The following is a 13,145-nucleotide window of genomic DNA, read 5'->3' as shown; positions in this document are numbered from 1 at the left end:
TTCTTGTTTGGTCACTAAAAAAAAAAAAAAAAAATCTTCTAAAAAATAAAAATAATTTAAAAAAAAAAATCACACCACTTAGGGATTTCCCTTGTATTCCCAGTAATTCTGATTTTTTTTGTTTGTTTGTTTTGGACAGTTTCCACAGATAAAGCTAAGCTGCACAGCTCTGGAAAAAGAAATTACACTCCTTAAGTTTTAAAGGAATTCTGTGAAAGGAAGTGAATAATCAAAGGCAAGAGGCAGCTCTTGTAGTACCCTGAGAAGTGCTCTTGCATGAGTTTACCCCATATTAGACTTTGGATTCCACTTTGAACACCCTGCCATGGGAGCCATTTCATTTTGACCTCTAATCTTATATGAAACTAGAAAATTTAACTAGTAGGAAAAAGCAATAGGAAGCAAGGCTGGTTTTGTTCTGTTTTTCAGTTACTTTCCTCCCCTCTCTTTGACAAGGACCAGGAAGAGGTTAACACAGTCAATATTTTCAAAATAACACTTGAAAAATATTCAAAAGAAGGAAGAGTTAGAACTTATTCAGTATCTACACTTAGCTATGTAGTAGAAGATGGAACTATTAGAGTTGCTCTCCTCATTCAACCCCGAGACTTCCAATTGAGTTAATGTAGCTTTAAAATCTGAAAACTTCTAAGTCACCCTACAAGCAGTTTGAGGCAAAGTGAAAATGTCTCCATTTGGTCAGTTTTTTAGAACGTGTAACATTTGCCACGGTTTAAGCCAAAATATCAAACTTGTTCTTTCATTGTTGCACAGAAATGAAACACGCATTCTCACAGAGAATTCACATCTGTGTATTAGCAAGGGGAGCAACAAGAGAGCGATGTTACATCCTGACATCACAGTGATCTACTTTGAGGTCAAAACAACCAATTCTTTATCAGTGTAACACTTCCACAAATACTATCACTTCAACATTTTATTGGTATTCATAACTGGCTATTTACAAAAAGGTACCACAGACATCAGTAAGCAGAATGAAAATAACTGCACTTGACTAGAAAATTGGCTATTAGTTACACTTCTGATCACAAGATTTGCCAGGGGCTTTATTTAACCAGAATTCAGGCCAGTCAACATTCCACATACTTCTGAAGCTTTCAAACATGTTTGTTTATACAGATTATGATACCAGTGGTAACTACGATGAGTCACCTTGTTTTCAATAAAGCAGAACTAGCTGCTATAATCACTTAAATATAGAATTGGACAACATAAGTGCCCCTCTTTTATTGTTGGGGATTCTGGTTATATTAGATTTTTTTTTTTTGATCCACAAAACCATCATATTTCAGTCCACAGTAACCTCAGACTTTGGGGTCTTAAGTTATTTATTCCATCTCATCATGCCAACTTGCTACTTTGCAGTTCATTAGAGTAGATAATTTGGAATATGTAAAAAGCCACAGTCTTGACACCTGTACTGTGGTTAGCAGGGATGCAATTAAAAAAAACAACTTTAAAGAAGTACGTCTTTTTCATTGTCTCAAGCAGAGTTTTCTTCTTTAAAAAGCATAGTCATCTGAGGAGTAACCTACTTCCTTGAGCTCCAACACCAGTACTCATCAACTTATTTAAAGGGAAGAAAGAAGAGTTTTACCTAATTGAAGAACTTATGAATAAAAAAAATTACAGTAGGATGGAGGCATGAGTATGTATCAAGATGATGGTAAATAGTATATTACTAGTTTTCTTATTTTTCCCCTTTAAAGAGGGAAGCTTATTTCTCAAAAGCCTTCAAAATTGTTTCTTATGTTTCTGATTACAGGGTATCTTCTCTTCTCAAAAAAGCAACAGTATGAAAAAGATAACAACATATAAATGGGAGTACAGCAGAACAGAAAAATATTTCCTACATGGCTTTTAAATTTGAAAATATAGTAAGAATTATAAAGTTGGTACTTCCATTAAAAAACAAGAAAGCATACGCATTCAAATTATCATAAGCTAGACCTATTTTTCCAGAGAACTTCTAGTTAGATATGAGTTCTGCAAGTCATAGTGAGTCATAACAGTGAAAGCTGCGAGTCTCATCAGAAATACGCAGTTGATTTGTACTAGCATTTTAGTTTGGTTCAGGAGATAAGTTTTGAACCAAGTTTCCTGGTTGTGCCCAGTCAACCAGCTTTGATTTCTATACTTAGATTTTTCTGCTGGAGCTGTCATCTCAAAGTTTGCTAACTGAATTCCTTTTTGAGAACCTAAGAACACCTATAATGCTTTCAGCCCAAACTAGAATCAACCTGAAGTCAAACCCCTGAAGCTGAGCATGAATGTCATGTCCCCTAATCCACCCTATTTACTCTAGAACTATACCTCATGTTTCACACCATTAGACAGTGCTGACATTTTTTCATTCCTTTGTGGTTAATGTTGGGGCAGTGATATTTCTTTGCTAGTATTGCCACTGCAAGGCAGGAGTTTTGCATTAAAAAAAAAAAAAAAGGCTTTAAATAATTTGTGCTTGTATTAAATTAACACTTCATCTGATTACTATGTGCAATTAAAAACAACTCCAAGCAAAAAAAAGTTCACATAACTACTTCCTTTGAGTAGACGATAGGGTGGCACACTTGGTTAGTGCACTGACCTTTTCTTTTTGGAAAAAAAGATATACACTAAGCAATTAAACAAGCCCCAGAATTAAGGCCATATGACAAACTTACCCCAAACAGCTTTGATTATGGTCAATAGTTCTTAAATACGCCATAATTTACTAATACTAATAATAGCTGATATTCTAAATTTACAAAAAGCAAGTACAAGGTGCTGCAGAGCAAGAAGGCAGACAGCAAACCAGCAGAGAATCAGTCATAGTTCCCCTATTCCCATGTGAACTGCACTGTAAGTTTGTACAGACCCTGTATTTTGTACGCTGACTAGGAAAGAGGGAGAAAAGGGAGCAGTAAGAAAAGCATGTAGCAAGCTAATGCTTTATAACTACTGCTCTCTATCCCCATTTTTAGAGAAATTATTAATTGAAGTCATAATAAAAGGTGTTTACCACTTTCAACTGAAGACAAAGAGGAGGTTAAGAGTTTGAGCACTGCTACAGCACAGTATGAAATATACCTTTTATTTCTACAAGAGGCATAATTAAGGTTGCATGTCTTTACAGGATTGTAGGAGGTGAATCAAGCATTCACATTGTTACTACACTGGTAATGCAAAAAAAAAGTTACGACTAAAATTAAATCTGTAACTTCATTTAAACAAAATTTTTGCAATTGAAATTATTCTTCACAAGCAGAAAGACAAACCAGTCATTCCTCTTACCTAAAACTCCTTGGATATAGGTGTATTTACACCTTTAGATTTATTTATATGCATTTTTAAAAGATACTTACTGGTCTAAGAGTTGGTCATATTTTCTTAAAGCATCCTTTTCAGCAATAACTGCTCTTTCTTTTTCAGCAACAGCATTATCTCTTGCTTCTCTCAAATTTCTGAAGGAAACAGAAGTATTCTGTCAATATTCTGTTAGGAGAAAGACTTTTGCTTCATGGATTACTACTGACTGATCCCAACTCTAATACTACCTACTTCAGTTTTGGTAGAGCAATAGAGGGCTGTCTGTCTATATGCTTATCCATTACACTTCACATTACATTCATATATAGCAACAAAAATGAAAAATTTCCCGTTCTGAAATTCTGAAAACAATGATCAAACAACATAGTTACACTTAGAAATCCATGAGCAATTTGGAATATGAGAACTATAAATTTCTTCTTTTTTTTTTTTTTTGTAGGAATTCAATACATTCCAATAATTTTACTGGATACTTCACTAAAAAGTAGGGGAATGGTGCCCTTCTAGCTAAGATAACTTACAACTTTTATGATAAAGAAAGAAAAGATTAGCCAGGCACAGAAATCCTACTTCCACATGCGACTAATTGCATAGTTAGTCATATAGGTTTTGCATATTGTTGGTGTTTCCTTCTGGTTTCTATCACACTTTTATTGTATCCCACCCCACCCCTTATTTTAGCTTCTTGGACTGACTCATCTAAGGGTAAAACGACCATTCAAGGAAAACATCAGTCCCGTCAGACTTCTCAAAGTGAGAAGGAAAAGAGTTAAATATTAAACTAGCTTAGTTTTAATACATTTCTATGCTTTGAGCTTTAAGATAAAACCATCATCTTAGTTTTATTTTCAGTCACAGGCAATCAGCATCTTATCACATCACATAACTTCAAACTGTTTTGCTCCTAATTTGGGCTTCCATCTCTCTCAACACTGAGGGGAAAGCACCATCTTTTGGTGACATTTTTTCAAAATTAATTTATAAAGAGCATGCACTAGAAATCCTTTTTCTTGTGAAATGTGAAGTCAAATATAAGCGATTTACACTTCAAAAGTAATTATTTCAAAGCGAGAAAAAAAGTGTAAATTGGTTCCAGATGCAAAGAAGATTTCCTTCAATGTTGTTAATTTTTTTAAATGATACATAGACCAATGTCAAAACTCAACCAACAGCCTAACAATTCTTTGTAATTCAATATAGATTTGAACAGAGGAAGTGGTGCGTATGTATATGTGCGTATATATACATTTTACTCACACTTGCAAAACTACAGAGTGATGCAATATTTTTAATTAGAAACTTTCAGTTGCCTGGAAGACAGACAGCAGGAGTCATGCTCTTTTTTTTTTTTTTTTTTTTTTCCACTCTGCAGAGCAATAACAAAGCTACCTATTAGAAGAACAGATGCTAATGCCACAAATATCTTTATATTATGGTTATTTTCTTTTCCACACAACACACAATGAGTTTATAGTGAATTGTTAAGTGCTCCTCCCATTTTAAAGGGGTACAAGTGGCAAAAAAGCAAGCTCAAAAATAAATATAGCACCAAAAGTCCAAGTCCCTATAGGGAACCCTAAAAACTTACATAAATGCCTAACACCGCACATAATTCCATGGAATTTAACAAGACAACACAGAATACAGAATTCAGTCCAGAGGTCTTTGCAGGACTAGGATCTCCTTCAAAAGATGATTTTATAATTTACAATAAATGAATGCTTTTGTGAATGATAATTCTCTACGTCTCAAACAGATCAATTTTAGAAGTGTATCAGTCTTACTGGTTTTTCTCTTTATTTTTCCTGCTCTGCTTTTTGCATCAGTACCTTCCTTTCTAGTTTCCTGGCACATTTTCAAGACTGTCCATACAGCATGGCAGGTAAATCAACACATTTTGTATGAATTAACTAACACTGTACATCTGAACAAACTTAAAACCACTGAAGTTTATCTACAAGATGAGTTTTAATATTTCTTTTCATTAACACTGTTAATGTCAGTCATTTCATAATAAATTTAACACTTATCTTTACTGTGCAAATTTGTTTCTTCTTAGCTTTTACAGGATTTTCATTAATTTTATAATTGAACTTAATTTCTCACATTTTGTTTATCTCTCATTAAGCCAGTCAACTAATATTGTACCCCAGCACAAAACAGTACTTGCAAGTTTGTTTTAATTAGGTTATTGCCACATCTTATCTACCTGTTTTCACGTTCATACATCTCTTTTGAAGTGCTCCGAAGTTGTTCTATTTCTTGATTTGTTTTCAGTCTTAATTGTTCCAACTCCTCATGAAGTCTCTTTTCATATTCTGTTTTATAGTGGTCCCTATAAAAAAAAAAAAAAAAAAAAAAAAAAAAAACCACAAACAAATGACACAGGAATTTAAAATGAATTGCATGGCCAAAATATGAAAGCTTCAGTTGCAGCAGTACATTTCACAGTTTGATTATTATTCATTTTTCTGCAACTTTGCTTAGATGACATACTAGCCTGTCACTTTGCAAATTTACTGAAAATTTTACCAGTAACAAGAGCTTTCTACAAACTTTACAATATGTAAAGTTTCTGATGTAGAAATCCTTTGTCACCATCTACATGAGTGCTTATAATAATTAACCACTTAAAAGGATTTTTAGTTACTTACTTCCCAACATTTTCTAGCTTCTTCATAAGGGTAAGGGTCAGTAAACTTAACTACAATACTGCCATACTGCAAGATTTTGTTGTGTGCTATTTACACCTCATCCTAGGGGTAAAACGTTGTAAGAAACACTGAAGATTACATGCTGTTGAAATTTGCAAAATAAAAATAAGAGATTTACTTATTTATCCTGTCAATATTAGAAATAAATTAACTAAAATAAATATGTATTTTTAAGTAGCAGATATCAGAAGATTACAGGATAAATCATCTCATTTCAGAGTAATACTGACACTTAGCTACTGTTCAAGAATAATCAATCCACAATGAAGCCACTGGTAGCCATTACAGGTCTGGAAATAAAAGCACATATAGGAAGAAATATGCATTTACAGCCATAAAAAGTTTTCGATTCCTTTGGATTTCCAGTTGTGGAATACCTTGTAGTTTTTAGAAATCAGCACCTGAACTGGCCAAAAACTTCCTCTGAATTGAACAAACGCATAAAACTATTTACATATTACAGAACATATGCTGTTCAGGTTTTCATGCTTTTTTTTTTTTTTTTTTTAAATTAAGACACTGAATTTGAGGTGGCTCTTCAGAGTAAATATTTCTCCCTTCCTTACTCAAGCGCACCACTCTATAGCAAGGTATTTTGTGAAGATCTTTGATACAATCCAGAAGTTAATGACCCAAAAAACACACTGCACTGAAATGCACATTAGAATTTTTTTTTTCCTGTTCTGAAAAGAGCAGAAAGGAAACAAATGCTGAAGATCAGGACACAACTCTTACAGAATCAACTAGCATTATCATCTTCTTTGTATTCAGATGGCAGCGACTTGCTATTACCATAACTACTCATCATTTCTACAGTTGCAGAAATTATACTTCCCTCCAGTAGCAAGACTGTTAAAAGTCAGGAAGGTTCACTGAAAATTTTAGAAGAATCTGGAAGAGCCCTGAACACCCCCAGTGATGTCACCAGAAGACAGTTAAAAGTGACACTTATTTTTATGGTAACTAAAATAAACAAGTGATACCACTTGTTTAATGGAAATATTCTAAGTAAGCAGCTTGACAGACCTGCCAAGCACCTTTTAATGAACACTGAGCTGCTGCTGCTGAAGCAACTGTAGGGAAAGGAGTAATACTTAGATAGACTTCTGATAAGCAATACAAACTGGAACCCCATAGCTGGTAATTTCAGTAGAGTGCTCTTATATTTCCATTTAGATTACAATTTGTCTTTTAGTTGTGTTATAGGAGAGTCGTATTTAGGACACTTCATCTTAGTTATGAAAGGACACAAGATTTATAGATGCTGTTTGCATCTTGCTGATTCAAATAAAATGAAGGAAAGCTGAACTGGCTTCATACTCAAAGCTCAAGAAGAGATTCATCCAACCCACAGCTGTTTTGCTAAGGACCTTGCTAACCAAAAAAAGGGCTGTATGTTCATTAATGAATATAGGCAAATACCTGATACCATTTTGGGGTAAATTTTGAAGTAGTATTTTTGTTATCTAGATGTAGAGAAACGTAGATGATCCATGAACTGGATAACCTTGAAATTTGACTAAGAAAAATCTAAATGTGGTCTGAAGTTTTATAGTATAGTACTATATTTGTAGCAAGACATATAGGTAAATAATGTAGTATTTCCTATTTGACATCCTGTACGTATGCCAATATCAATTCAAATAGCATAAAAATTGGACACCATTTACCACATACATGTAATACACGACTAGCATACAATGGTCAATTTGTTCCTCTAGGCAAACGTTAGAATATCTGTATTCAGACCTGAGATATGAAAGACTGAGAGCTGATACGAAACAAACTATGTCCTATTTTAAACATTTGTGAAAATTAAATATATTTCATTCTGTAAAAATGGTTTAGATTATCTTTTCAAACATTCCTGCTTTTAATAAGGGTCATTTGTCAATGAAAGAGGTGAAACATGCACTTAGAATAATTTCTCTTTTTTTTGCAATTAATTACAGTTACCTTACTTTACTTACTAAAGAGCATTGTTGCCGTAAGCCTTCAGTACTGAAACCTTCACTGCTGTAGTCTTATATCAAAGTTTTAAGAAAATTTTGCTCACGTATAAATACACATTAAAAGCATGAGCAGCATTCTATTTCTAGTTACGCAAAAATAGGCTAGTTTTCTGGAAGCTAAGAATTTTTATTTTAAAACAGGATTTGTGCAAGAAACAAGGTAAAAGTTAAATAATGACTACTTGACAGAAGCGAAGACACACTAACTTACCTGGACGCAACATATTTTTCATACATTTCTTCCCTAGCTTTTTTGGCATCCTCTAACTGAACCTGAAGTCTTTCAAGACGATCTTCTTCATGTGCACAGCGAACACTAAGCTCCATGTTCTGGCGATTAAGATAATCTTTATCTTTTTGCAACAGGTTTAGGGATTGTTGTATGGTTGTCAGCTATAAAAGGCATTAAAAAGAACACTAACGTGAACTTCTAGATAAATATTTAACCAACACACACATACAGATTTTTCCCTTTTGACCCTATTCTATGAAACACTGAAACTGGAAAAAAAAAAAATATATATATATATATAAAATCATGTTTAAGTTGGTTAAGCTGTACACTCAAAAAAAGACTTTAATAAAATTTCAATTTTTTATGAAACTTTCATTATTTATTTTTGGTAGTTGGCACCTGAAAAGGTGTAAAGAGCCCCATAATATTCCTGTGTATCTTTAACAGTTAGCTATTGAATAGTAATTGCACTGAATAATACTGATAGTACTAAATCAAAAACGATACATACTAAATATGTTTGTTGGTACAAACCCATCATCATACTGGCTACAATACTCTAAGAAATAGAAGTAAAGAGTTTAAAGGCAACAGACTGATTACTGCTCAATAAAGAAAAGGCAAAACTGATAGTTCTGGGGCTGAACTATGATTGTCATGGACAAAATAATGTTCCAGGCCAGGACCAAGGGCAAGGATGGCTATGCATCAATTTTTTTCACCTTTGTTTAGCACAGCATTGCTACAGATAGCTGTAACTGGTCTCCACATCTATTTGATATTAAGGTTGTCAGAGGACAACCACAGAGCATAATGTCACTGGTGCTGAGTGGTCCGATTACAAATACAATGGCAAAAGGCACTTTTATCAACTTCAATAATTTTGCAGTTTAAGCTCCCAAGGATGTCACATGTCAAGCTAAAAGAATAATAAATTAATAACTTATGAGAAACACGTCCCCAAAGACATGTAAACATCCTGTACACATTTTAAACAGAATTCATGCCTCTTAAGTCATAAAAGCACAAAAAGGTTACTTAAAGGAGATATTTCAGTCACCCACAAGAAGCAGGTTAGCAGCTGAAAAGTCATAGGGAAAAAAGCTCTTCAGGCACAGTTCTCTCTATTTGACCACTTGCTGAACATGAACACCATTGAGGATAAGGTGTAAATGCCTATCCTATACTTTAAGGGGAAAAAAAACACAAGACTGTCCGCTCTCTCAAAGTAACAGGTTATATGTACAATCTACAGTGATGACAGACTTTATGCATTACTACTTGAAGAAAAATCTAGAAGTTCATAGCCCTCCAATTCCTCCCTCCCCTGGAATATATACTGTGTAAACACTTAAGCTTGAAGTGGCATTTTAGTTTAAAGTGGTACTATTTTTATTCCTTTTAAGATTTACTTAGTATAAAATTAATGAAAAAACATTATTGCTGCTACACTTCAGCCCTTGATGCCTTCATACATCTCCATGTACATGACAATACTTTCTTGGCCATTGTTGCAGGATGAGAACAAACCTGTATTTTGATATCCCCTTACAATGCTAAAACATTGATAAAGAAACAGCTTAACAAAACCTTCAGATTGCTATGAAAGAGAAAATAAAATAATTTCTAACAAAACATCAAATTGTTTCTCTTTTTTTTTTTTTTCCAGAAGATCTTTATGGCTACCTGCAAAATTAGGCAGAAGAGTACTCTCTTAAGTGGTAGCTATAGTCACCACTTAATGTGTAACACTGTTCAGAAACCCTAAGGAACACAACCTCCCTTGAATTCTCTAGGAAGTAATTGGTCTCACTACGCTGCCACTGTCAGTCAGCAGACAGAGATCCTCCACTTGATTTTGGGCCCCTCGCTACAAGAAGGACATGGAGGTGCTTGAGCGGGTGCAGAGAAGGGCGACGAAGCTGGTGAGGGGCCTGAAGAACAAGTCCTACGAGGAGCGGCTGAGGGAGTTGGGCTTGTTCAGCCTGGAGAAGAGGAGGCTCAGGGGCGACCTTATTGCTCTCTACAGGTACCTTAAAGGAGGCTGTAGCGAGGTGGGGGTTGGCCTGTTCTCCCACGTGCCTGGTGACAGGACAAGGGGGAATGGGCTTAAGTTGAGCCAGGGGAGTTTTAGGTTGGATGTTAGGAAGAACTTCTTTACTGAAAGGGTTGTTAGACATTGGAACAGGCTGCCCAGGGAAGTGGTGGAGTCACCATCCCTGGAAGTCTTCAAAAGACGTTTAGATGTAGAGCTTAGGGATATGGTTTAGTGGAGGGCTGTTAGCGTTAGGTTGGAGGTTGGACTCGATGACCTTGAGGTCTCTTCCAACCTAGAAATTCTGTGATTCTGTGATTCTTGCCCAGACAAGTACAGAACTCAAGAGTAACCTTCTTGTGCAGTGTCTCTTACGTATCACATTAAAATAAATTAATAAAATTCACAAGATTTATTCAGAATAGCTAATCAATTTTTTCCCTATTCCTTTTGGTGTATCCCGGTAAGATTTCTGTACATAAAACCAGCTTAAAAAGTAGCCTTAGTTTTGCACTGAAGTTGCATTGAGCTACAAATCACCTGAAAATTAGACAATGGTAATTAGAAACTGATGAAGTTTCTTTCTTGAGATTCAGTAAAGCAAAAACAAAATATCACCTTTTTCCCTCCTGGAAAGCTGTTGCAATGGTACACCTACCTCAGAGAAAAACCCTTTAGTGATTTTTAAAGTTCTGGATGATTCACTCCTAACTAGCTAACTTAAGGTAAAAAACTAATCCTGGAGGTTCAGTGAACAAATCCTCCCTATAAACAATCTAGATGCAGAAATAGTGATAATGGATACTAAGCAATGAAAGCTTGTACTGGTATAAGCAACCAAATCCTATAGATAAGCCAGTGGATTTGGAAACACTCTCCATATGTGTTTCTGAGTTCCTTGACCCAAAAGTTATCATACGTGCTCAACAGGGTGCCATCACTGAACCACTGTGACTCTTGGATGAATAAACTAATGAACTGAGAAGCAACAAATGAATGTTTCTCTTGACCTAGCAGGCCTCTGGCTCTTGGAAGGAATTTCTTTTGTGAAATACTAGTGCTACCAAATGGTAATGTTTGAGGCTTGTGTGAAGTGACTGACCTAACGGGAATCAGAACTCACTAGAACCCTAAGAAAGGTGAGAATCCCTCTGTATCTGACAAGGCATTTATTCATCTTCCCAACAGAAACACTTTCAAAGACTAATGGAGACACGTCGAAAAAAAGAAGTCTACCAGCCTAGCAGACAGACCTGCCCAAAAGGCAAGCAGCACTGGAATTCTTCTCGTCAATGGAAAGAAGAGGTCCAGAACACCAGTGTTTTTATTCCTGACACAGTCCTAATTTCTGCAAAGTGAAGGAAACGTCAGTAATGTTTCAGTTACCTAGGAGTCACAAAGAAGAGAAAACTATGTATTCCACATACGCGACAAAACAAGCCATACGGTAGCTCTGCCCGATCGTCACTACTGGTCAGAAAGATTTAAAGTAACTTGTAACTAACTGGTTATGCACCTTTTGATAGAGAGGGCATACTCACAGCATTCAGCCTTTGGACGACTGAAACAAAGGAAGACTGAGCTAGAGAGCTAGGAACATGGTGTGTACACACATCCAGGGAAAAACACACGGCATATGAGCTGGCTGATATTGCTGTGAGGGTGCTCTCCTGCTTGGAAGACCATAGGAAGTAAGAGAGCCTTTTCAAGTAAGAGAGCCTTCTGACAGCTGGTATCCATCTTCAAGGTGAGGACCTAGGGAACTATGGGTTGGCCTAATCTAAACTCACTCCCTTCAAAGATTACAAAGCAAATCCTCCTGGAAGACGTGTCCACAAGCATGGAGGAACAAGAGACTAGAAACATCTAACATGGATTTACCAAGATCTGGCAAACCTGATGAGGCTGGCTCCCCAGATGGACAAACAGCTGTCAATGTCATTTACTTGGACTTTTGCATAGCTTTCAGATGCCTCCCATAATAAACATTTTGCCAGCAAGATATGGCTTGCATAGGTAAGTAAGAGATTGAACAAATTGAACATAAGCCACAATTGCATCCTGACAGCAAAGAAAGCCGTGTACCTACTAGGTTTTTGTACCAAAGCTCCCCATAAAGATAGACATTAACATACTGTACCAAGGCCAGAATTCTACCAAGATGGTCATAGGCTACAATACATGAAGGGGCTCAGAGAACGAGTTTTTTTTGTTTGTTTGTTTTCCCCTTCCTCCTTCCCTAGCTGCCAGAAGACAAATCTGGACAGGGAAAATCTTATTGTTATCTTCACCTATATAATTGGAACACAGAAACAGGGCCAGACTCTCAGAAATGCATAGCGACAGGACAATAGGCAACAGCAACAAACCGCAACACCTCTGACCAGGTTTTACAAAGACTTTTTCACAAAGAGGACAGACAAACAATGGAACGGGTTGTCCTGAAAGGCCACAGAACGCCCACCCTCCAAGACATTAAAAACTTGACAAAGCTGTAAACAACCTGACATAAAGTGGCTCTACTCTGCATGGAGGGACTGGACCAGCTGGCATCCCAAGGGCCATCTTGATACAAATTATTCTATAGTCCTACAGGTGCTTACAGACTTGACTAGACAGAGAGTCAAACTCCCAAGTTGAAGAAAGACAATTACCGAAATATGAAATTTAAAGTTTACCTCTTTCGATAAATCATTTCTTTCTTTAGCTTGTGCTTTATGTGACATCTCTAATATTTCATATTTTCTTCTGAGTTCTGACAATTCATGTTCAAATGCATCACGTTCACTGTTAAAATAAAGTGAAATTATTAGACACGT

General features: G+C 35.8%; 1 protein-coding gene across 1 annotated transcript in view; it reads right to left on the bottom strand.

Moving 5' to 3' along the window:
* Nucleotides 1-13,145, bottom strand: part of PIBF1 (progesterone immunomodulatory binding factor 1) — a gene marked incomplete at its 3' end in the record, with an annotated part of 119,688 nt that overhangs the window by 85,343 nt on the left and 21,200 nt on the right. The window contains exons 7-10 of the mRNA XM_084306217.1: nucleotides 13,005-13,113; nucleotides 8,268-8,449; nucleotides 5,540-5,665; nucleotides 3,366-3,464 (exon numbers count right to left, since the gene is read on the bottom strand). Coding sequence (XP_084162343.1) covers nucleotides 3,366-3,464; nucleotides 5,540-5,665; nucleotides 8,268-8,449; nucleotides 13,005-13,113 — 516 coding nt within the window. The remainder of the gene's footprint in view (nucleotides 1-3,365; nucleotides 3,465-5,539; nucleotides 5,666-8,267; nucleotides 8,450-13,004; nucleotides 13,114-13,145) is intronic.

This window comes from Netta rufina (assembly GCF_964035555.1).
Source record: "Netta rufina genome assembly, chromosome: 1".
Taxonomy (NCBI): domain Eukaryota; kingdom Metazoa; phylum Chordata; class Aves; order Anseriformes; family Anatidae; genus Netta; species Netta rufina.
The sequence above is the reverse complement of the archived record's forward strand: the minus strand, read 5'-3'. Positions and strand labels throughout refer to the sequence as shown.